The sequence below is a fragment of the Chelonia mydas genome, chromosome 5 (genome assembly GCF_015237465.2).
Source record: "Chelonia mydas isolate rCheMyd1 chromosome 5, rCheMyd1.pri.v2, whole genome shotgun sequence".
In the NCBI taxonomy this organism is placed as follows: domain Eukaryota; kingdom Metazoa; phylum Chordata; order Testudines; family Cheloniidae; genus Chelonia; species Chelonia mydas.
The window spans coordinates 127,527,595-127,553,891 of NC_051245.2; the positions used below are offsets into that span (position 1 = coordinate 127,527,595).

The 26,297-nt window shown below is 42.3% G+C and overlaps 1 protein-coding gene across 8 annotated transcripts in view; it reads right to left on the reverse strand.

The window, feature by feature from the left end:
* Nucleotides 1–221: 221 nt before the first annotated feature.
* RNF170 (ring finger protein 170) overlaps nt 222–26,297 on the reverse strand; it is a 43,707-nt gene continuing 17,631 nt past the window's right edge. For 7 of the 8 annotated variants that reach the window (XM_037902299.2, XM_037902298.2, XM_043546667.1 and 4 more), the window contains 5 exons: nt 19,787–19,862; nt 18,492–18,600; nt 8,980–9,053; nt 6,300–6,404; nt 222–1,498 (listed from right to left, as the gene is read on the reverse strand). In XM_037902299.2, coding sequence (XP_037758227.1) covers nt 1,229–1,498; nt 6,300–6,404; nt 8,980–9,053; nt 18,492–18,561 — 519 coding nt within the window. In that variant the 5' untranslated portion in view covers nt 18,562–18,600; nt 19,787–19,862 and the 3' untranslated portion in view covers nt 222–1,228. Of the gene's footprint in view, nt 1,499–6,299; nt 6,405–8,979; nt 9,054–18,491; nt 18,601–19,786; nt 19,863–23,426; nt 23,531–26,297 lie in introns of all 8 variants that reach the window. The other variant, XM_037902297.2, reaches the window with a different exon arrangement.

Genomic DNA, 26,297 nt, shown 5'->3' on the forward strand with positions numbered 1-26,297 from the left:
AAAATGAAAATATTTTCAAATCATTCTCCTTGTAGCTTGTGGTATCTGGTGTTAAAACTACCCACAAATTCCAAACATTTGGGGTAAAAAAAATATCTTACAGATTTTTAATTTTTCAGCAGATTTCTATGGCCCCAAGTTACTGTTTTGTTTTTGTTTTGTTTTTTTAACTTATTGATACAAACTTGTGACAAAGAATAAAGTTACTGGATTCACCTAAATACTTTAATTACTTTATTAATTACCATCCATATTCAGGTAAAATTTTAAGTGTAAAAACTATCCTGTTATGACATACACTTTGGATTTCCACTTTCAAACAAATTGCTACTAAAAACCTACAGGGTTTTTTTGCAGTGGTAAATTACTTTGATGTAGCTGCATGGATGCAAACCCCCAGTTTAAATGTGTTGCAGGGGGATATAAAGTAGGGCTTACAACAGTGCAACTTACCCGATGTTCAAATACTGTACTGCTAATGTACACAAAACCTATGTGAAAAAAGATTAATCAGTGCCAGTCACCAAAGTGTTGACTATTCCTGGTTTCTTCATCTTGGCCCTCACGGAAAGCCTTTTCCCCCCAAAACTGAAAAGTAAAATAGTTGGAAATACATATAATACATAGTGCAGTTAAAGCAACACTGAAGTGTTTTTTCTTCTCTTTGTGCAATACGAATTGTGTACAGCAGTAAAATTCACTGCGTCAACCTGTAATGCTGTCTTTGGGTTTCTTCTTGCATAGACAGATATGAAAAACTATTGTTATTTAAAAATACTTTGACCCACCACAGTGAGACATTAAGCTGTTTGATAAGCTATATATTGAAGTGTCTTAATGCGCCAAGCTAATCTGAATTCTTTTTTGTTTGAAGTCCTGACATCACATAAATAGAACTTCCCTTTCACAAACTACACACGAAGAGGTGTTTTATAACTAGCATTATCTTGCATTACATACAATTGCTCATTGGGAGTAAGCAGATGTAGGTAATTTATTACATCATAAATCTAACCTCTTCAATATTTAAGCGTATGTAACACAAATTAAAGATTCCAGTTAAGCATCACCACAGTTTAACCCCTCACATTTGCACAAAGTAATTTACTACAAGCTATTTAATTGCAAAAACTAAAAGTTTATACAGGTGCTTTACTATGTCATACTGTCATGGTTCCCTTTGTTCAGCATTCCACACAAACTTCTGTATCATGATTGTTTCCACTCATTATCTATTCAGTCTCTGCGTTATTACTTCTCGGTACATGATAGAGATGTATATCAGCAGCAGAAAGATGACAAAGAAATCATCTAAAAATCCCAGAATTCCAAAGAGGGCTTCAGGAAGAAAATCCAGAGGTGAAGCCAGATAGAGCAAAGCTCCTAGCAGGCAGAGGACTATTCTGATACGGAACATCCAGAAAAGGCCCCCTACAGTAAACATCTCCCTGAAAGCATGCCGCAGTAAAGTGGGTAAATCCATAATTCTTTCCATAATCTATGAACAAACAAAATAGAAATAATTAATCTTTTGTAGCATCATACAAAATGCCAAAATAAATACTTCCTAAATGGGATTTCTTTTTCTTTTCTTTTTTTTTTTTTTTTTAAGCACAACATTGATATTACCACATTCACCAGTTTTGGAATCCATTAGGTCACAAGACTGAAAGTTTCTCGACCTGGTACTTGAAACCACAGTATAATGAATTAATGAAAGATTTTAACTGCCAAGACACCTATTGGGTAAGAAACACAGGAAAACTAGCATCAAAGGAAAACTAGCATCTTGATTGACACAGAAGACAACTTATGATTCACCACGTAGCAAGAGCAAGCAGTGGAGAAACTATTCTGGATCCATTTCTTACTGATAAGTAGTAACTGATTGAGGATATAACAATGGTAGAGAAGTTTGGAACCAATGATCACAAGTTATATTAGTTCAATACAATAAAGAAAGGGGCTTGAATTCATTATAGCAAAGAGAAGATTCACAGAATGCAGGGGTATATATTTAAGAAAAGGTAAATTAACAAAAACAGATTTCAGGAAAGCAAAATGTTAATTGAGTGAGTAGGATGCAATGGAAGAAAGTATGGAAAATCTAAGAATATGGAAGAAATCTGGGGATCCCTATGAGATACCATAATCAAGCTGCAACGGATTACATTTCTTCTGAAAAAGAATAATGCAATATATAAGCTGTGGCTAAATGAGGCTTTTCAGGGGACTGTCCAAGCTTTAAGATTAGAAAACAAAATAAACCCAGCCATGGCGCCTTCTTATCTTTTATTCTGTGGCTTCATCCACACTAATTAGCCATGGTTCAGTGGGAGCCATTTTTTAATTTGAGCAGTGTTTCAATAATGACTCCTTTCCCAAAGCAGACAGAGCCACAGAATAGAAGACTAAAAGGCAGTGGTTCTCAAACTTTTTTGTATTGGTGACCCCTTTCGAACACCAAGCCTCTGAGTGCGACCCCCCTTAGAAATTAAAAACACATTTTTGATATTTAACACTATGTGAAATACTAAATTTAAACCCTATTGCTTAAAATGAATTTACCTTTTCTCACTGCTTTTAAATTAAGACTAAAACACATTTTTATCGAATTAAATATAAGTGGAAAAGTTATTTTTAAGTAGAATTTTATTTTAATACTTGACAGCAATTAATGACCTGAAGCAGCCAAAAATCAGTGAGATGGATGATACTGTTTATTTGACACAAGAAGTTTTATTCTTGGTGTTGTTTTAGAAAGGGCGCATCTGATGTCGCCCTTCACATTAAGTCGGTTTTGAGATTTCGTCTTTTCTGTGAGAAGACTGGAGAATCCACTCTCGCATTCGTAGGTAGTGGGAAATGGCAGGAGGACTCTCTGAGCCATTTCAGATGCCAGTAGGTATTCACTTGCAACTGAGCACCAGAACTGGTTTGGAGGCAGCTGTGTGAATTTTGCTTTCATGCCATCATCATTGATCATGTCAACAAAATGTTTCTGTGTGTAAATATTGTCAGTAGGTAACTGCTCAGCTGCCACACTGAAAGGGTTCTTCACCGGGGAATGAAGTGCTTCTGGTAGCGCTGGGAAGTAGTGTGAGAACTCTTCATGAAGGGCTCACAAATGTTTACTGATCGCTGACTTGAGAGCGCTATCCATGTTAACTTCTTCCTCCTCGCTGAACAAGGAAGGTGTCGGAAACATGCCGTAACTGTCTGTGTCCAGCTTTCTGCACCACAGATCCAACTTTATCCGGAAGCTTTGATTTTATTAGTCAGGTCTATTGATGTTGAACATTTTCCCTGAATTGACAGACTGAGATCATTAAGGCTACCAAAGATATCAACTAGGTATGCCAAGCAGAGAAGACATTTCCTGTCACTGAACACTTTGTTCAGCTCTTGTTTCTGTTTTCACGAAAAACTTTGCCATCTCTTCACAAAGTATAAAAACGCACTTTAATGTGCATCCCCTAGAAAGCCATCGGACTTGAGTGTGGAAAAGCAGAACTTCATATTCACCACCCATTTCATTGCAGAGCTCTCGAAAGAGATGACTATTCAGAGCATGAGCTTTAATGTAGTTCACTGCTCGTATAACAACATCCACCACAGCATTAAGGCATATTAGCAATGTCTTTGCAGCGAGGACTTGACGATGGATTCCACAATGAGTGACAATCACATTAGGTGAGACACCCTTTACCTTCTGCCGAAAGCCAGACTGTGCACCCATTATTGCTGGAGCACCATCAGTACAGATACCATAAAGATTTTTCCATTCAATGCCATTGCTTTTGAAAAAGGAGTTCACCTTATTGAAAATGGCCTGTGCTGTTGTGGTTGTTTCAAGTTGTTCACAAAGAACTCATCCTTCACATCCCCGGCATTAACACACCGTACGGATGCGACCAGTTGTGCGCAGCGAGTAACATCAGTGGTTTCATCAAGTTGCAGGCTGAACATACTGAAAGCAGAATTTTTAATTTCATGCACAACTTGTTTTTGATATCTTCAGACATCTCACATAATCTGCGTTTCACAGTGTCATTAGGCAGGGAGAGGTATTCCGGTTTTTGGCAGTATCCTTGCCAACCATGACTGCCACAGTCTCCTTGCCTGCTGGCTGAATAAGCGCCTCACTCGCTGCATGTGACGCTTGAGTAGGGGCAGCTCGTAGTGACACGGTGTAAGAGGCCTCCGCAGCGGAAGACGTTTGCTGTCGGAAACTTCCATCAGCACCAGGCCGGGCCGCCTTTGTTGCTGCTTCTCTGCGTTTGAAAAAAATCCACGCTTCAATTTTTATGCTCAGGATGTCTAGTTTCAAGATGTTGCTGCCGTTTGCATGGTTTCATTGATTCAGCAGACAAAACTTCAGAGCCAATGACACATTGCGGCTTTTCAATCCCAGAGGCGATGATACTGGGAAAATCCAGTTTAATGGAAGACTCGAGATACTTTTGTTTTTTAGCGGTTTCAGCAGTACAAGTGGCCATTATTTTCAGGAGAAAGTTTGCACTTGTGTGTCTGATTGTTAATTAATAAAGTACTCGTTCAGCTGCGAATCAAGCCCTCTAATGTTGTCTCAGTGCCAGGGCCAGCCATAGGAAAAATGGTGCCCTGGGCAAACTTCTATTTGGCACCCTTTCTTTGGAGGTGGAGCAGCACTGGAGGTGGAACTGGGCTGGAGGAGCTTGGGGCTCTGAGGCTGGCACATGGTGCTGATGGTGGCTCACAACCAAGCACCTGGCGGAAGGCCTCACAGCGGGTGGCGGGGTTCGGGGCTGACAGGCAGGGCTGTGTGTGGCAGAGCTGGAGGGTTAACAACCTTGTGCCCGGCAGAGCTCCCGGCTGATAACCCTCAGCATGGCTGGGGCTTTGCCTGACAATCCCAGTACAGGGGTCGGGGCTCACAGCATCCTGGATGCCCCAGCTCAGGGCTCACAGCCCCTCTCCTGGTTGGGGTGAGGACTCGCAACCTCACATGGCTGAACAGGACTCAGGGATCGCAGCCCTGTGCCTGCCTGGAGCTCGCAGCCCTGCTCCTGGCCAGGGTTGGGGTCTGGGCTCACAGCCCCATGGGGGGTCGGAGTCGGGGCTCACAGCCACGCTTCCCTGTCAGGGTCGGGGCTCGCAGCCAGGGCGCAGGGATCGGGGCTCTCAACTTGTAGCTGCGCGGTGGGGTCGGGGCTCGCGACCCCCCACATAACCAGGTTGCGACCCCCAGTTTGAGAACCAATGCAAAAAGGAGACATGGACTGAGCTTAAAAAAATACTTTAGAGAGTAAGGGTAGTCTTGTGATTAAGGCAATTGACTGTGTTCAACATCCACAGGCAGGATGTCTAGGTTCAATTCCTGGGTCCGCCACAGACTTGCTACGTGACCATGGGCAAGTTGCTGAGAGCCTAATCCAAAATCCACTGAAGTTAATGGGAGTCTCTTAATTTCAATGGCCTTTGGACCAGGCTTTCAATCTCTTTACCTGTAAAATGGGGATAATACTTCCTTTCTCTCATATTGTCTGTGTTGTCTATTTAGATTGTAAACTATTTGGGGTAGGGTCCCTAGGAAGAAACTAATGAGATATGTGCAGGCAGAACCCCACTGAAATCACTGGTATCTACCTGGACACATCTCATTTGTAGGATCAGGGTCTGCGTGTACGAACTGTGCCTAGCAAATGTGACAACAGTAGCTTGCAAGGTGTACATTCTAAAGTTCTTACCACTCTAATTATGACACCCAGTTATAGAAATAACACTCAGAGAAAAGTTTAGAGAACAAAATAAAGAAGGCACACAACTCATTAGGAAATCAAGGAAGCACAGAACTCAAAATACATTTACAAAAGAAAGGGAGCTATATCAATACAGAAGAAAGCAAAGCTAAATTCTCCTGATCAATTCTGGGTCTTTATAAACTGGGAGCAAAAAGGGAAATATTTTTCTTTACAAGCCACATATTTCTTTACTTGTTAATTATGAATAATTTAGGCCCTGAATCAGGAAAGCACGTAAGTACACGTTTAACCAGACTTCCTGAATAAAGGATGCTCTTCTGAATCAGGGCTTTAGTAAGTACCATGTCATTACAACAGAAATGCAAGGTTATACGAGTAGTTAAAAATAAATGTTTCTATGCTTAAGCTGCAGAAACTTATATTTACTAAACAAAACCTGTGTAATTCCCATGAATTATGAACAGAAAATAAACACCTGGAAGAAAATCACTCATTATAAAACAGTGTCAGTCTTTCACTGGTTATTGACCCGCCCACCTCCCCCACCTTACTTACAGATCTGGGCTGTCCTGAGAATCTCCGGTTGTAATCATTGACATCCTGAAGCACTTGTGCTGCATCCTGCTGATTTTCACTGAAGCGTGGTAAAAGCAATGTTACCTGTGCACAACAGCAAGAAGCCACTTCATGCCTGGCACTTCTCATGAATATGAAATTGCAAATTCATAAAAGAAACAGGAATAATTCAGTGCTAAACCTCATACTTTAAGTACAATTCATTACTGTAGACCAATCTTGGTACAACTTTAGATATATGTTGCCTTGCTTCTAAGTATTAACCTAAAAATAACAAGTGTTTAATACTTGCACTGTATTTACTTAGATACAGCTCCCAAGTCTTAAAGAATTAACATTTTAAGATACTATAAAAAGGATATAGAAAGCTATTTTCAAGAATATTTACTAAGGACAAAGTATAAGAACCCAGTCTTTGAAGTAGATCAAGGGTAAAGTTTTCAAAAGTGCATAAGTGAGTTAGGAACTCAAGTCCCATTTTCAGAGGTGACTTAGGCACTTAGATGCTTGGGGGGTTGAATTTTTTATCCCAAAATCAGACAAATACTTCCATCATCATTACTGATGATCTTGCATTGAAGCATAAAAGCAGCAAAGTTTGAGCTCATTGTATATCCACTTATAGCACAGTGGCTGAGAGCCCTTCTCCATCACTGTTCCTCCAAAGTGCACCAGCCTAGGGGGAATCCACTGCAACCTCCTCCGTGATCCTGGCTATCATGGTAATGCTCAGAGTGAGTCTCCAGACCTTAGCCCATTCAGGTTCCCCTTGACTGGAAAGCTGGTGGGTACAATGGGAAGCTTTGAGGATAAGGTGAGTAAATTGGAGAAAAAGTGGGCAGGACAAGAAAAAAGGATAAGTCAGGGCTTTTGCAAGAGTAATGAATGGAGAAGTCTCCTCCTAAAGAAAAATATAGTTTGGGGAATTAATTCTGCTACAAATATCTAAAACTACACAATATGACATACATACGCATGTGTACATTTTATCTATATACAGAAAACTATTGTAATTTTAAACATATGTGGTGATGATATTCATGTGATACACTTTATCGTAAGGTTCTGCAGTTTATCACATTGTTTGCAATTTTTCATCTTTGAAACCTTACCTTGTACTCTGCCACTAATCCATCAAGCAGTTGCAAACACCTGCCCTCCCCACCCCCCCTTTTTTTTTTAAACAGCAGCTTGCCAAAGGACAGTTTCCTCTCTCTTCCTCTCCCTCCCAAATATGAAATACCCCTTCCACTGCATAGGTTGAGCAACACTCAGTCCCAGATCAATGACAGGCTTAAGATGAAATAGCTCGTCACTTTCCATGGCTAGATATGGATGCTTTAGTCCATTGGAAAGAGGAGTGTACAGGGTGATACTGGCCCTTTGAGCTATAAAAAAGGATGCCTGGGGAAGAAAGAGATATGGTGAGAGAGCTCTCTGTAGGCCCACCCTGGAACATCAGGGAGCCAGTGGAGGGGTTAGCCAGTGCCAGGAGGCTGAAAAGGGTGAAGACCTGGGAAGACTAGCCGGCAGACTTTCCTGAGATGAAGGGCCAGAGCCAGGAGACTGATTATGGTTCCTGGGAGAAGGTTGAAGGCAGGAGAGCAGCAAGAGGGGTTAGCTGGTTGGTGACCCCAAGTCAGATCCAGGACTAGAGGGGTCTGAAGGCCAGGGAACAGCAGAAGGAGTTGCCTCTAAGCCAGAGAACCATAGCCAAGGGACAGAGAGGGCTGATGGCAGGGGAGCAGCAGAAGACCTTATCTATTCTCATCTCCAGAGGCGAAGAGCTGGACCCATAGGAAGTGTGAGATGGCCAGCTTTCCAGTCAAGGGGAACCTTAATGGGCTAGGGCCTGGAGACTCACTCTGAGCATTACCATTCATTATTCCCAGTGCAGATAATCATTATGATCATTCGACATCTCATCTCATGATGCCCCATGTACCACACCACGGCACGTTCAACCATATCCGGACACTCTGTCCTCTTTTGTCTCTGGACAGCCACTCCAGCCGTTCCAGCTGGAGTGCAACCCTGCTCTTCCCAGCGGGAACCCTCACAGCCTGATTGCTGAGAGATGGTCTTTACCAGACCATCCAAAAATTGAGAGATTTTAAAAAAAGGATTAGGTTTTTGTGTTTTTTTTTTTTTTTAAATTTGCTTTCTTGCTTTTGAGCCTTTGGAGGAAGCACTTCCCACCAAAAATATAAGTGATCATTTCAGGTTCAAAATTCAAGCTTAAATGCATATGCAGAAATGTAGGCCTCCCTGCTGTTGCTCAGAAAGACACTCTGCTAACCCTTTCCAATCTCTTGGTGTGTGGGTGTGGGTGTGTAGCTGACAAAAGACTTTCACCTCCCCTGACCTTATTGCTATTCTGTCTCTCTCTCTCCCCTCCTGGTCTCCCTCTCACTTCCCCACTCAGACTCTTGCCCCACTCACATTTTCCCTCCACGCTCCCCATCACCAGTTCTTCTGTCCCTCACATGCCTGCCTATATCCCTCCCCTTTCCCCTAATAGAGAGTCTTACCATTCACAATTTCCCTCTATGCCATCCCTTACTTATTTTTAGAGGTAAGCATGAGAGTGCGTGTTTTCAGAATCCGGGCCTAAATTTGGAATCAGAACCATCGGGTCTTTGATGATATAAAGTGTTACCATTTGTCTGCAGATTGGGCAACGGATGGCACCCAGCCACGAGCCATACCTCCAGTATGCAATAATGCACGTACCTAATGGAGGTAAATATCAAAAGCTGTAATGATTTAAATTTTACACTGTTAGACATTTTTGATTTAAAACAATTATTTCAGCAAGAACAAAATATTAGGCACCAAGAAAACCGGTAATGGATTATTAAAATATTAGGCTCAAGTACTTTACGCATAACTGGCTGTTTTTATATAATATTAACTGCATATAGTAAAACCAAATTTATCCAAATTCCAGATGCAATTCAGTTAATAAATTCTGATACAGTTCAATTTCAACACTGACTTCTATAGCAGGGTGGAAAAACAAATAAAAAAATTGATTTTATATTTTAAAAATAAACCCATTTAAGATTAAATTTGAAATTGACAACTCCAAACTTTTAAAAATCATTTAAAATAAACATAAAAATAATGTTAAGCAATACATTTGCTGACACTTTTTGAAGAAAGTAAAACCACAGAACTGTGGAAGTCACTGGCTAAGCCAAGGGTGGGCAAACTGCAGCCCATGGACCGGATCCGGACTGCCAGTTATTTTAAGCCAGCCCTTGAGCTCTGCTCCAGCGCTCCAGCCCGGGAGCAGGGTCGGGGGCTGGAAGCCCCCAGAAGCCACGACAGCGCTTTAACGTGGCTGTGTAGTTGCGGCACCAAAGCTGGGAGAGACCTCTCCCAGAGCTGTAAAAAACCCACCCCCACGACGGGAGTAGCTACCAGTGTTGGGAGTGTGGCTACCAGTGCTGGTGCACTGTCTACACTGCCACTTTACAGCGCTGAAACTTGCATCGCTCAGGGGTGTGTTTTTCACACCCCTGAGTGAGAAAGGTTCAGCACTGTAAAGTGGCAGTGTAGACAAGGCCTCAGTGTAAAGGCTATCGTTAACTGAAAATCAACATGTTTTAATTGCTAACAACCAATGAAAATCAACTTTTCTTTAGGAAAATAACTAAAAAGTACAAATGCAGAACACGATTAGAATACATTATTTAAATAAAGGTTTTCAGCTTACTGATTTAAATTATGATTAAACTGGGTGATTTAAATTGCACTGACTTAAATCAATCCATCCTGGTCAAGAGCATATATATTAACTGAGGAGTCAAAAAGCTTCTACATCATTGTAATTGGAAAATGATTAGTTTTAAAAGCCTTTACTGAGGTAAAGTTTAGCTGGGAAAACTACACGAAATAAAAATTCAGCTTGTTACAAAACCCTAATGTTTCAAGCTTTGAAATTGCACAGGTTTTGAGGTGTCCGGAAAAATCTGAATCCTTTTAATCTTTTCCAACTCTGCACCAACTAACTTTTCTCGATGAACAGATAATGTATAAGTTACGATAGCTCCATGGATATGAGATGAAGACAGATAAAGAATCCTTGTTTGAGAATCTCAAATGTTGGGAATCTGAAGGAGGGAAAATCAAAATGATAAACATAATGTAACAAAATAAAATTACCCCTACAGATACCTCAAGTAAGCCAAGGATGTGAATGTTGTAAGTTTTAGCATAATTCTTAAAGACTTCAATTTTTCAGTGTAAACTTGTTGTCCTGGATGAGGACACCAACCAGAGTTTTGCTAGTTTTTTTTCTACACGTGTTTACAAAACTGCCACCTCAGCTCCCCCCCGTTTTATTTTAAAAAATGTTTTCCGTTAATTCTGAATTAATTTTCAGTTAATTCTGAGTTAATTTTTTCCACGTTTAGAAACTTTAAGGACACAGAATCAAATATATTTGCAGATGAGTGGAAATTTTGATTTAAAAACTGGTAGCACAGAAAAAAAATACTTTAGAATGTAATTTTAGACACTCTATTACCAGACACTTTCTCAAGAAGTTATACATAAAGTTCTTTGTTTTTAATAGTATTATGCTATGAAAAACTGTTTTTCTCTTCAGATCAAGTTAAGGAATTTAAGATACTTTAGAAATGGTTACTCACCCTGTATAGTAACTGTGGTTCGTCAAGATGTGTCCCGCACGGTGCTCCACTGGAGGCGTGCTAGTGCCCGCTGCACCTTTGATTGGAGATTTCTCTTAGCAGTGTCTGACTGGCCCACAGATGTGTGCTACTCAGCCCCGTGCCCTGAGCCATTGTTACATAGCACTGGGTGGGTGAACCGCCCTCAGTTCTTTCTCTACCACCAAGCTCCACCGCAGAGAACTCCAAAGTAGAGGGGAAGGAGGGCTGGTACTGGAGCACTTGTAGGGATACAAATCTTGAAGAACCTCAGTTACCGCACACAGTGAATAATCATTTTTTCTTCTTCCAGTAGTGTCCTTACGGGTGCTCCACTCTAGGTGACTACCAAGCAGTTCCCTCTAAGGCAGGGTTGGGTGGGGCGCTTCAGAGTCGAATTTAGCATAGAAGAAAGTACAGCCAAGCCAAACAGTATCAGAAGCAGAGTTGTGAGCTACTGTGTACTGTTCGTCAAATATATGTAAAGACACCCAAGCAGCAGCCTTACATATTTCAATAATGGGCATGTTTCTGAGGAATGCTGCAGAGATGGAAATGGACCTTGAGCGAGTAGCTATGTTCAAAGGTGTTTGAATATTACAAGATTTGTAGCAAGAATTACTGCAGCCAGATAGCGACTTAGAAAGTCTTTGACTAGAGACTGCAGCCTGTTTTGAGATCTATCTGCAAGGGAGACAAACAATTTGAGGGTCTTTCTAAAGGGTTTAGTTCTAACCAGACAGAAGGTCTGATGTCAAGGGTGTGCAATAATGCTTCTTGATTATCTATAAAAAGAAAAGGAGTACTTGTGGTACCTTAGAGACTAACAAATTTATTAGAGCTTAAGCTTTCGTGAGCTACAGCTCACTTCATCGGATGCATACAGTGGAAAATATAGTGGGGAGATTTTATATACACAGAGAACATGAAACAATGGGTGTTACCATACAGACTGTAACAAGAGTGATCAGGAAAGGTGAGCTATTTATTACCAGCAGGAGAGCGGGGGGGACGGGGGGGGGAAACGGGGAGAGAAACCTTTTGTTTGTTGGTTAATATGAAACTCAGAAGAAACTTTAGGTAAAAATTTTGGATGGGGTCGTAGCACGTCCTTGTCCTTAAAAAATACTGTAAAAGGGAGGGAAATGCCGTAAGGGCCGCTATTTCCCCAACCCGTTGCGCTGACGTGATGGCTATCAGGAATGCCACTTTCTTTCATAAATGGAGCTGTGAGCAGGTATCCATCGGTTCAAAGTGATCTTGGAAGGCATTTATGGACCAGGTAGAGGTCCCAAATAGGAGTAGGGTGTTTGACTGGCAGATAGACATTTCCTAGTCCCCTGACGAACCTCACTGTCATGGGATGGGGAAAAATGGAATTGTCACAACCCAATGGCCCCCTCCCTCAGGGGGTTCCCTGGGGAGGCAGATCAGCGTTGTATGTTGCTAACGCTGTTGCAGGCATCGCAAGGCAGTTTGGGAAGGGTTAAAGGTGTAAGTGTGGAATGAAAGGTTCCTTTGCAGGTTATGAGAGGCCGTACAGGGAGGAAGAGAGAAGGGAACGGGTTAACTCGATGCTCCAGCTAGGTCTGAAGACAAGACGCTAACTCCAGCCCAAGGCCATGGCACACGACCTACGACCTACTCTTGGCTGCCTGCCAAGAAAGACGGGAGCCTGGATTCCAACCCCAACCAGCGATGATTCAGCTGAACAGAACTGCAGGGGCTGTGAAAACTAGTGAGACAGTGAAGGCCAGTGTGGGGGAAACAACAGGGTGTTTTGGGAAAGCTGAGGAAGCCACGGAAGGCTGGTTTGGACTGGTACAAAGAGCACAGGGAACAATGGTCCCTAAACAAAATGCCCCCAAAAGACCTAAGGACTTAAAACCCTCCTGAGAGCTGAAGCAAATCAGAGATCCACAGTGGACCTTGGGCAGCCTGTGCACAGGACAGAACTCCCGTCCACCCTTCCCCCTCTTCTTCTGACGTTACACCCAGGCTTGGCCAGCCTCGGGTGGTGCGTGTGTGAGTAAGAAAGTGGGTTAGGGCATGGGCACTAATGCTTTCTTTCTTCCCGAGTGACGTGGGGAGAACCCAGCACCCTCCGCTGTTATTAATAAAGCTTTAAAATTTAGTCACTTGGTGTGCTCCTTCATTCCCTCCCGTAATGATCCTGTGGCCTCAGCCTGATCACCTGATGCCTCAGGCAGATTGGTAACATAAATCTGTCACAGAATAACCCTGTACTGGAGAGTGGAAAGCCATGATGGCCACCAGATGGACTCTAATAGAGCTCAGCGATAGTCCTAAACTTTTTAGTGTTAGGATGTAGTCCAATAAATCTGGCAGCGATGAGGTCATTGGTGGAATATGTCTGAGGTCACATCAAGAAAGAAATCTTGTCCATTTTTGAAAGTATGTGTAGCAAGTAGAACTGTTTCCTGCTGTGTTACAGAATTCTTTTTACTTCCTCTGAGCAGACTGTGTCCAGACCCATGAATCATCGGCCAACCGTGCTTTGAGACGAAGCACTGCAAGACTGGGGTGAAGGATCATCCTGTCTTCCTGGGAGAGGAGATGAGGAGCAGTGTGGAGAGTGATTGGAGAGCAAATGGCCAGATGTATCAGGCAAGGAAAACATGTTAATCTGGGACAGGGTCAGAATTATTAGGATGACTCTGGTTTTGTCTTTTGTACTTTGAGGAGAACTAGAGGAATCGATGAGAATGCGTACAAGGAGATTCAACGATCAATGAAGGTGAAAAATATCCCCAGAGATCTGTGACCCAGTCTGCCTCTCGAGCAAAACTGAGCACAAAACTGTGGCGAAACAAGTCTATCTGAGAGGTGCCCCACTGACGGAATATTTGGTATGATTTGCTGTATCCTATTTCTTACTTGTTGTCTTGGAAGAAGTGCCTGCTGAATGCATCCAGAGTCACATGTTGAATCCTTGGGAGATAGGCTGCTGTGATGAAGACCTGGTTGCGTATGCACCAATTACAAAGCTTGACAGGTTTGACGCAGTGGGATCTTGTGCCTCTTTGCCGATATAAATATGCATGATATGTAGTCCAAACAAATCCTGCATCCTTGCGGTCCCTTCCAACCCCATGATTTTATGACCTTTATGAGATTGCGCAATTAGTGGCAAAACCTGGTGACAGGGGTATCTAACCACTCTGAGTTCCAGGATGTTGATGTGTAACATAGTCTCTTGCGACGCCTACTTGCCCTGGATCTAGATGTGCTCCCGACCATAGCAGAGAGATGTCTGTCTTTATGACAACCGCTGGGGGAGGATGTGCAAATTGGACTTCTGAGTAGACACTGTAATGGTCTTTCTACCAAAGTTGAGGGATTGTTTTATGCAGGTGGATATGGAAAGATGTACATTTAAACTGTGTCGGTTTGGTGAATAAACAGTCCCGAGCCACCCTGATGGCAATGGATTTGGAATCTTGCAGGGTCTCTGGCAGGGTCTCTGGCTGCCATGTGCCCTAACAACTGAAAACAGTTCTTGATCAGAGGGCTTGATCAGTATGGGGGCTGAGTTGAATTGCACTGGCTTTGTTGGAAAGGACCACAAACTTACGCAGAGGAATGTAGGCTCTTGCTGCTACTGAATCAAGCAGAGCTCCTATGAATTCTAAGTTTTGCACAGTGGTCAAAGTGGATTTTTGAACGTTCAATTGCAGGCCCAAATTGAAGTCATCTATAACCTCAGAAGTTGGGGCAGATGACAGGCCTAACAGGAGCACCTGGTACAGAAGGGCTTCATTGACAGGCAAAGCCATGGGGGCAGATGAGGTCAAACGAAGGATAACATGCAGCGTATGATGAGGTTCTTTAACCTCCTTGAATTAATTGCAACAAGTCAGCAATTCTCTTGACCAGATCCTGGAACTGCTTAAAATTCTCCGCCAAGGAAGGAGGAGGACAAATGATAGCTTCATCCGGACATGAAGAGGAGATATTGGCTGTAGGAGAGACCTCATCAACAGCTCGAGCTTCCTGCTCCTCAAAGGATTCTTCTTGAGGGTCAGGTCTCCTAGAGGGAGCAGGCCATGCCGGTTGTCTCTCTGTGATGGGTGGTGCTCAATGTCTTGGAATATTGTTGACGATAGACTGATCAAGGGTCCCAATGTGGCCAAGGAGGTGGTGCAGAAGGCTCAGAAGGCACCCGTGGGCGCTCAAACAAGCAAGATGGTGCTTGCAATCTTGTGCCACGAGTGGTTATAGGCTTGTCAGAGACCTCTGGAAAGGGGCCTCTACAGAAGCGAGGGGAGAGACCTGAACTGATATTTGGGACACCAAGGCAACGTCTTCATCAGAATCCTCATCCTCAAACCCACTCTGGAATGGTGAAGTGCCTGAAGAAATTTGAGGTGAAACCATCGGTACCAGATGAACTTCAGGCAATCTCGATGTCCTTGGTACAAAAAGAACATAGGAGCCAAGCACCAGAGAATCGGGCATGTCAGATGCAGCCAGGTCCTTGGGAAATTGGAAGTCCTGCAGTACAAAGCCTGCTGTCAGTACCAAGCCTGTAATCTGCACTGAGGTGATGGTGGCTGAGGCTGCTGACAGTACCATGGTCTCAGGCACTCCAAGAGAAGTGTGGTTGGAGCCCGAACAGGCTGCTGCTTCTTCTGATCAGGAATAGTCAGCATGGATTCACCAAGGGCAAGTCATCCCTGACTAATCTAATTGCCTTCTATGATGAGATAACTGGCTCTGTGGATGAGGGGAAAGCAGTGGACATGTTATTCCTTGACTTTAGCAAAGCTTTTGACACAGTTTCCCACAGTATTCTTGCCAGCAAGTTAAAGAAGTATGGGCTGGATGGACGGACTATAAGGTGGATAGAAAGCTGGCTAGATCGTCGGGCTCAACGGGTAGTGATCAATGGCTCCATGTCTAGTTGGCAGCTGGTATCAAGTGGAGTGCCCCAAGGGTCGGTCCTGGGGCCGGTTTTGTTCAATATCTTCATTAATGATCTGGAGGATGGCATGGACTGCACCCTCAGCAAGTTTGCAGATGATGCTAAACTGGGAGGAGTGGTAGATACACTGGAGGGTAGAGATAGGATACAGAGGGACCTAGACAAATTAGAGGATTGGGCCAAAAGAAATCTGATGAGGTTCAACAAAGACAAGTGCAGAGTCCTGCACTTAGGATGGAAGAATCCCATGCATTGCTACAGACTAGGGACCAAATGGCTCGGCAGCAGTTCTGCAGAAAAGGACCTAGGGGTTACAGTGGATGAGAAGCTGGATATGAGTCAACAGTGTGCCCTTGTTGCCAAGAAGGCTAATGGCATTTTGGGCTGTATAAGTAGGGGCACTGCCAGCAGATTGAGGGACGTGATCGTTCCCCTCTATTCGACATTGGTGAGGCTTTATCTGGAGTACTGTGTCCAGTTTTGGGCCCCACATTACAAGAAGGATGTGGAAAAATTGGAAAGTGACCAGCGGAGGGCAACAAAACTGATGAGGGGTCTGTAACACATGACTTATGAGGAGAGGCTGAGGGAACTCGGATTGTTTAGTCTGTGGAAGAGAAGAGTGAGGGGGGATTTGACAGAAGCCTTCAACTACCTGAAGGAGGGTTCCAAAGAGGATGGAGCTAGGCTGATCTCAGTGGTAGCAGATGACAGAATAAGGAGCAATGGTTTCAAGTTGCAGTGGGGAAGGTCTAGGCTGGCTTTTAGGAAAAAACTATTTCACTAGGAGGGTGGTGAAGCACTGGAATGGGTTACCTAGGGCGGTGGTGGAGTCTCCATCCTTAGAGGTTTTTAAGATCTGGCTTGACAAAGTCCTGGCTGGGAAGATTTGGTGTTGGTTCCTGCTTTGAGCAGGGGTTTGGACTAGATGACCTCCTGAGGTCCCTTCCAACCCTAATCGTCTATAATTCTATGAAATACGGTGAAGGGGAGGCCTGTGGAGAAAAGGATAGAGAGTCCCTTCCCGCAGGTAAAGTGTCCAATAAACTAAGGTCAACAAGACAACTTCATGCACTACACTGTTATCCAAGAACCTCGGTTTCCAAATATCCTTCAGAAATAAGTCACTGGGAGAGTAATTTTCATTAACTTTTGGAGCACTACATATGAATATATTCACTTGGGTTACCCTTCCCCACTGCCTCTTTCCTTCTGCCTCTCCAGAAGAACAAGACCCCGGACAAATCAGACAAGTTTGCAACGTGCTAAGGAGGAAAAGTGTAATATGTCTGTGCTATATATGTATATATACACAAAGGCCTCAAGGTACACAGGAGGATGGCAGGTAGGGTGACCAGACAGCAAATGTGAAAAATCGGGACGGGGTGGGAGGTAATAGGAGCCTATATAAGAAAAAGACCCAAAAATCAGGACATCTGGTCACCCTCATGGCAGGAGACCCTCTCTATGGGTATGTCTACAAGCACTACAGCTCTGCTGCTGTAGCATGGACACTACAGCAACGGCAGGGGCTGTCACTGTAATACATCCATCTCTTTGAGAGGCGGTAGCTAGGTTGACAGCCACGTTGCATCTACCATGGGGGTTAGGCCGACCTCACTACATTGCAAAGACCATGACATTTTTCACAGCCATGAGCAAGGTAGCTAGATCGACCTAAGTTTTAGGTGTAGACAAGCCCTACATGGCTCTGATAAGAGCACAGCTGGAACAATGTACTTAAACTTGACTAAAGTTCTGGGTACTTAAACTCGACTACTTCTCCTACTCAAAACCAAGCCTTAGTGCTTGTCTACATGGACACTAAGTTCGCAGCAAGCTGAAATGTAAATCTACCCAGTACTAGCATGCTGCACACTAAGTATCTGTCTGGCTTCCGCAGCCGCGCACTAACAATTCCCTAGCGTTTCTGATCTACCCTGCTTTGAAACAGGGGTAGATCAATGTGCACTAGACTAGGGAACTGTTAGGGCATGGCAGTAGTGGCCAGAAGGACAGTATGTGAGACACTAATGAGGGGTAAATTAACTCCCCAGGTTGCTGTGGACTAAGGGCTGGTCTACACTTAAAACTTAGGTTGACCTAGATACGTTGCTCAGGGCTGTGAAAAATTTCACATAGGATTGCCATAAGTCCAGTTTTTGACCGGAACACCCGGTTAAAAAGGGCCCCTGGTAGCTTTGGTCAACCCCGTTAAAAATCCGGTTGGCAGGCTCCCTACCCAGCTCCCGGGAAGCTGCAACATGTTCCTCCAGCTCCTAGGGGTAGGGGCAGCCACGGGGGCTCCACACTCTCCCCTGCCCTGAGTGCCGGCACTGCAGCTCCCACTGGCTGGGAACTGTGGCCAATGGGAACTGCAGGGGCAGCACCTCCAGGTCAGGGGCTTTGAAATGAGGAGAGGTTCTGTCCTCAGAGAGGTGTGACCTGCCCTGATCATCTCAATGGGATCTTAACTCTCTAACCGAATGGTGATAATGATAGTTTAAATGTCAGAATTGTTAATTTTCTCTGCTGATCATTTTTACTTACCACAGAAAAGATGTCCACAGTTTGTTTCGATGGGAAATGTAGCCTGCTGTAAACAGACTGGACAGGACATGTCAGTATAGAAACGATGTCTATCACCAGCAGATGCATCCTGTTGGGACAAAAAAATAATTCCTTAAATTATTCAGGAATTAACTTCAATTTAGAATATCACTTGAGTTTTAAAAAACCCAGAATATATTCTCCACTTGCTAGAAGTCAGACACAGATGACTCAAATTTAAAACTAAATAAGAGCAGGAACAGAATAATATTTAAATTGAAAAATTAATTCAGTAAGCAGGTATTTGTGCAACAAGCACATTATTTTCTTCCATCTGTTCTATATAGCATACACTTCAATCTAATTAAGGACAATGAAAATAGAACCGTGTGATCCTATATTTAACAACCAGAAACCTTTAGTTCAGGTGCACTAAAGTGTGAGTGACACTCAAAAAACTTGCTTCCAATTCACTACTCACAAAAGCCTGTCTATACTAGGCGAGAGGCATTAGCTACAATAATAAATGTTGGCCCCAGGCCCTATTGTAGAAGCAGCCTATGTACCTCTTGATGACAAGCTCAGATGCTGGATAGTTAACTTTGAACTTTAACAGTTCCAGCATGTTGATGATTGCTTGGCTAATCCTTGGATTCCTTCCATGGTTTTGTCACAGGCACCCCAGCCTAGAATCTCCCCATATGTGCCAGGGAACGGGCCAATGCCTTTAGCTGGCCTGAGTGGCTCATCACCCCAGTTCAGTGGGCCTTGGCTGCTGTGCTATTTTCTAGGAAGCTTAGCTTGTTAGTCTAAATGCTTCTGGTCCCTGCTCCATAGCTGCAAACTGGACTCCAGATTTGACTTCCTGACCCCCTACTGCCAGGCTCTATGGTACTGTGCAGGGAGCATGCACTGTAATCTAACTTACATCCCCGTGTGGGGAAACTTGGAACTGTCCTGTGCTTCTTTAAGGCTCTTCTGAAAGAGATTATGGATTCCAGTTTGAGAAACAGGGGGGATAGATCTCACAGGCCCTTTCACATTTAAATATGACCTAAAATTTTAAGGGGTTATCATGATATCCATACAAGAAATTTGTCACTTCACCAATAACTGAAGCTAGTTTTGATAAGTCTATCTGCAGCAAATGGAGTTTATACAATGGACATGAACACATTTTCTTTTTCTAGAATGATGTGTTTCAGAATTTTTTTTAAACTTTAGCAGTAAAGGAACAACAGATCTATACCACATATTATTACATGGATGGCCATTTCCAACATCTGGCATGGTACCTGTTCTGTTTGAAGCTGCTGCCGAAGTGCCCTCACTAGTTCTTGGTTGTCTGGATGAATGTTCTGATGCTCATTTCTGTGAGAGGGGGAAAAAGTGAAAGAACAATGACTGTCAGAACACAGAAAAACAAAGTTTTAAAAACAAACTGATTTAAAAAATAAAACCTGAAACTGAGGGGAAAACAAAACAAAACATTCACTCTCAGTGTAATGGATTTTTAAGAAAATTCTAGCGTAATTAAGGAAACTGCATGATCAATAAAAAGAAAAGGCGTACTTGTGGCACCTTAGAGACTAACAAATTTATTTGAGCATAAGCTTTCGTGAGTACAGCTCACGAAAGCTTATGCTCAAATAAATTTGTTAGTCTCGAAGGTGCCACAAGTACTCCTTTTCCTTTTGCGAATACAGAGTAACACGGCTGCTACTCTGAAATCTGCATGATCAATGTATTGCAGAAGGTTTCACGGATATTGTAAGCCATGTGGCACTGTGACCGTTCGTCAAAGGAAAACACCCTTCTTATGACCAATCATCAAGAACAGCTTTGGCTGAAAATTATCAGTTTTAATAAATGAAAACAAAATCATTATTGTGTAAAAAATCAAGTTACTTGTAAATACATATTAGTTAACTCAGAAATAAGAGTTATAAAATTTTTTCTTTCCATTGGTAACTCCTTTGTTGCTGGAAACGTAATTATGCCTTAATGATTTTTCCCTTCGCTGCACGCATATATACTCATTTATTATTGTAGAGTTGAAGTATCCTCTTTTTTTAAAATCTATTTTATTTGCTATCTGAAGGATTATGAAATAACACTCAAGAGAAGAAATGGCAGGCTTTTCATTTGTTTTTGAACACTGATCTCATATAACTTACTCCCAGCATTAAAAACATAAAAGAAACCATTGATGACCCAGAGGCAACAAGAGTAGAGGTTAGACATGATAAAAATACAGATTACTTAAAAGGAGAATCAGAAGGAAGGGCTGCACTGAGGACTGATGAGAGATGGGTGGAGATAAACATTCATCACTTTTTCCCAGACTTGAGCAGGCCTCATGGAAATCTTTCTTTATCAATGTGGTGTCATTAAGCTCAGCTAAAAATCTTGTACAAGAGATAACAGAATTTTCAGTATTATATTGAGTATTGTTGAAGTTGCAAAGAAGTTCTATTATAAGTCCGTTTTCATTTGCTCCGTATTTTCTAAAACATTTACCTTTGGGGATGAAACCGCCATGTTTGGTGTTTACTAACAGGTGAATTATTTTTTTTTGGAAGTTTGAGCAAAATGAATAGATTCATAGAGATTATGGTCAGAAGGGACCATTATGATCATCTAGTCTGACCTCCTGCACAATGCAGCCCACAGAATCTCACCCACCCACTCCTGCAAGAAACCTCTCACCTATGTCTGAGCTATTGAAGTCCTCAAATCATGGTTTAAAGACTTTAAGGTGTAGAGAATCCTCCAGCAAGTGACCAGTGCCCCATGCTGCAGAGGAAGGCGAAAAAACCCCAGGGCCTCTTCCAATCTGCCCTGGAGGAAAATTCCTTCCCGACCACAAATATGGCGATCAGCTGAACCCTGAGCATGTGACCAAGATTCACCAGCCAGATACCCAGGAAAGAATTTTCTGTAATAACTCAGATCCCACCCCATCTAACATCCCATCACAGGTCACTCGGCCTATTTACCATGAATAGTTAAAGATCAATTAATTGCCAAAATCATGTTATCCCATCATACCTTCTCCTTCATAAACTTATTGAGTTTAATCTTGAAGCCAGATAGGTCTTTTGCCCCCACTGTTTCCCTTGGAAGGCTGTTCCAGAACTTCACTCCTCTGATGGTTAGAAACCTTCGTCTAATTTCAAGTCTAAACTTCCTGATGGCCAGTTTATATCCACTTGTTCTTGTGTCGCACAATTCTCTCAGTTGTGTGTGGTTTTTCTTGTTTTTAAAGTTTGGCCATGTTGAAAAACAACACACTTTTCCCATTTTAGTAGTGCCTTTGCTTGGTTTTGGAAAAAGATTAAAAATTAAAGCAAAATAAAATCTAAGCAATTGAAATATTGCTAGTGAGCATGCTACATGGGAATCTGCTAAGATTTTTAGCTGAGCCTAAGCCCTGGTCTACATTAAGCGGGGGCGGGAAATCGATCTAAGTTACGTAGCTGAAGTCGACGTACTTAGATCTACTCACCGCGGTGTCTTCACTGCAGTGAGTCGACTGCTGCTGCTCCCCCGTCAACTCTGCCTGAGCCTCTCATGGAGTACAAGAGTCAATGGGAGAGTGCTTGGGGATCAATTTATCGTGTCTAGACTAGACGCGAATAGACATACCCTAAGAAAGAGCTACTCCATCTCTGACACCTTAGTGCACAATCACACTGCCAAGGTGCCTGGCTGAACTGCTGTTCTCCCTGCACAATGGGCTGGAAGGGACAGGACTACTGTCCTATGATATTCCTGGGGAATTCTGCGCCACTGCACAATCTTGCAGAATTTAACACTGTGTCTACAGAATTACCTTTCCCCCACAGAAATGGGGTTAGCTGCTAGCTGCCACTAGGGGCCACTGGACTTGGCAGAGCCCAGCTTGCACATAGAAGACACTGCTGGGGGGGGGAAGGAGAGGGAGCTAGAGGGTTCCTGGAAGCTGCAGTTCCCAGCATACCTTGAGGGAAGGAGAGGGAGGCACATGAAACTCCATGCAAGCTTGGGACTGAGCATCAGGCTGTTTCTCCCTCTGGATCCCTGGGCTCTGGTGGGAAGCGAGCAGGTGTCTTGGAAATGGGGGGGTCCCGCAGCTGGGCTCGGGTGGGGTGGAGACAGAGAAACAGGAACTGGGGTGTCATAGGGGTTTCTTTAACTCTACTCCTGGGGGAATTTTTATGTGTGTCCATATTGTTACAGACACACTTGCTGATAATTGAAATAAATTATCAAAATAATTGCATCTGGCATGATTATGTAGTGTTATTTTGACAAAAAAAATTTCAGAATTTTAAAACATTGTGCGCAGATTTTTAATTTTTTGGCGCAGAATGCCCCCAGAAGTACTATGACTTCTGCTGGGACAGTTCGTATGTGGGAGACTGTAAATGTCCCAATCAGACAGAGCAAAATACTCAAAAAAGACCTTAAGACCATTTACATAGTGACTTAACCAAATGCAATTTCTTTTTTGCCAGTAATTAAGGTTATATAGTTAAAAGCGGAGTCAAATGCAAAAATTTAGGATTCACCAGTAGCAAAGTTAATTTTGCGGAATTAAACATGTAATATTTTCTGAAAAGGTGTTGGTGGATGACTTAACATTTTGTTAAGTAAATGGGGAATAGTTATTGAGCAGGTTTGTTTACAGTGATGTCCCACAGAGATTGGTTCTTAGCCTTACGCTATTTAACATTTTTTATCAATGACCTGAAAGGAAACATAAAATCATCACTGATAAAGTTTGCACATAACACAAAAATTGGGGGAATGATAAATAATGAAGAGGACAGGTCACTGATTCAAAGCAATTTGGATCACCTGGTAAACTGGTTTGAAGCAAACAATATGCATTTTATTATAGCTAAATGTAAATGTATACATCTATGAACAAAGAATGTAGGCCATACTTACAGGACAGGGGACTCTATCTTGGGAAGCAGTGACTTTGAAAAAGATTTGGGAGTTGTGGATAATCAGCTGAGTAGGAGCTCCCAGTGTGACTCTTGACAAAAGACCTAACATGTTGTGGGACATATAAACAGGGCAACCTTGAGTGGGAGTAGAGATTACTTTACCTCTATATTTGTTACTGGTGTGACTGCTGCAATACTGTGAAAAGTTCTAATGCCAACAATTCAAGAAGGATGTTGATAAATTGGAGAAGATTCACAGAAGACCAAGAGAATGATGGAAGGATTAGAGAACCTGCCTTATCATGACAGACGCAAAGACCTTGGCCTAGTTAAGAAAAGGTTGAGGGTGACATGATTACAATCTATAAATATCTACACGGGGAACAAATATTTAATAATGGGCTCTTCAATCTAGCAGAGAACCAATGGCTGGAAGTTGAAGCTAGACAAATTCAGACTGTAAATAAGGCATACATTTTTAACAGCGAGGGTAAACAACCACTGGATCAGTTTATTAAGGGTTGTGGTGGATTCTCCATCACTGACCATTTTTAAATCAATATTGGCTGTTTTTCCTAAATATATGCTGTAGGAATTATTTTGAGAAAGTTCTATGGCCTGTGTTACACAGGAGATCAGACTAGAGGATCACAATGGTCCCTTCTGGGCTTGGAATCTACGACTTGTTTACAACATAATTATACACCCAATTTTTTTCCAGGAAATACTCATCTGGAACTCTAATTTTTATTTATATTTCTTTAAAGTGGCTATTTCCTCAATGGGTCTATGAACTTTGGCAGTTTTGCATACCTGACTTTGCAATTTTAGCATCTTATTAGTGTAGTTTTTAGTATTTAAAAGTTTATGTATTCTTTCAGAAATAAATGCAAATTGTTTGCAGAGTACTTGCATGTTTGACAATATACAATAATGTATTGTTTTACAACATTAGATATACATATATAGACTACTGTCCCTCATACACAAGATGCTGTGTATTAGGACATTCACTGTGCAATGTCCACAGAAAATATATCAAGAGCTCCTGAGGAGCCCTGCTTTGCTCGTAGCATGTCTTATAAGAGGACAGGAAAAACTATGTCTATTACATTGGAATAGACAAGAAATTATATGTGACTATGTAATTAAAGCCTGCTCTAATGTATGCATACAAGGAAGCAGAGTGAAGATTAGATGTGCAATCTTTACTCTGAAATTTCTTGAATTTTGAGTGCTTAACCACACAACAGCTTTAACTTTATTTTATTTGTTTAAAAAAAAATCCCATAATCTGGAATGATGCAATAGCCACTACCAAATGTCATGACTCACAAAATAAACTGTGGATCTAAATGAGGCAAGAGCTCCTGCTTCATTCAATGTGCACTTTCCTCCAGTGAAAATGAGACACTGCTCATATGGAATCTAATTTACCTATATGGTAACACTTTAATCTCCCCTGTTAAAAAGTTGGTCTCCTTGTAGGTTTCACCTCTTTTGGAAACACTGATGTATCTATAAGAGTGAAGAGTGTACGATAGACTAGACTACTGATATGCAATGACTAGATAACAAAGATACTGAAAAGCAGGTTAGATAAGCCAGGAGGGACAATTAGGTAGTTTCTGATATAATATTCTAGATTGTGTGGTTCCTTTTAACTTGTTAGATGAACTAAAAATTTCACCATCTCAGCTCTGTCTATTGTGACAACTAACTCTCAGCTTTTAGAGAGGATGGCAGCAAGCTGACTAATTTGTCAAGATTTAGCTACTTATAAAGGCAAACTGACTTAACAAAAGTGTCATTATAATGATTGAATTAAATAGAACTCTTGGAAGATTTTAATTTTTTTTTATCTTTTACTGTTAATAGCTTCTTCTTCAACAGCTCAGACTTTGAATTCACGCATTGATTCTGAACTGTCATTTGTTTTTCTTTAATAAAAAAGGGGAAAATCACCACATCCCTTAAGTTCAATAGACCCTCTCCTTCACATTCCACTTCTGCCCTCAAGGCCCCACTCAAACACACTGTTGCTCCCCATCCTGTACTGCTTCCTACTGTCTGCTGTCCTTCCCTGGCACCCCTCTTTAACAGTTATGAACCCTACTCCAAGATTCCCAGTTTCCTCTTTCCCACGCTATTCTTGCCACCTGCTCGTACCCAGTTTAAAATATTTTAAAATAAAATGTCTAAAACTGTATGAGACAGAGGTATGGATGGGAAAGAGACTGGGCGGAGGGGAACAGATGCAGGGTATGGCAACATGGAGGGGCATGGTGTTGAGACACACATGGAAGAATATGAGTCTCATGCTCCTCCTCCCCTCCAGTGTTTGGTGGATAAGGAGAGAGGTACCCAAGAGGTTTACTGATTTAGGTGGGGACAATTGTGGAGTTTGGGTAAGGGAGTCAGGGTGCCTACTATCCTTCAAACTCAGGAGCTGAATCAGCGAAGGACGCTGCTTAATGAAATGCATCCTAGAATACTCAAGGAGCTGACTGAGGAGATAGCTGAGCCATTAACGATTATCTTTGGAAATCATGGAAGACGGGAGCGATTCCAGAAAACTGGAAAAGGGCAAATACAGTGCCTATCTATAAAAAGGGAAATAAGGACAACCCGGGGAATTACAGACCAGTTCGCTTAACTTCTGTACCCAGAAAGATAACGGAGCAAATAATGAAGCCATTAATTTGCAAACATTTAGAAAATAATAAAATAAGTAACAGTCAGCATGGATTTGTGAAAAACAAATCGTGTCAAATCAACCTGATAGCTTTCTTTGACAGGGTAACAAGCCTTGTGGATAGGGGAGAAGCGGTAGACTGGGTATATCTTGACTTTAGTAAAGCTTTTGATA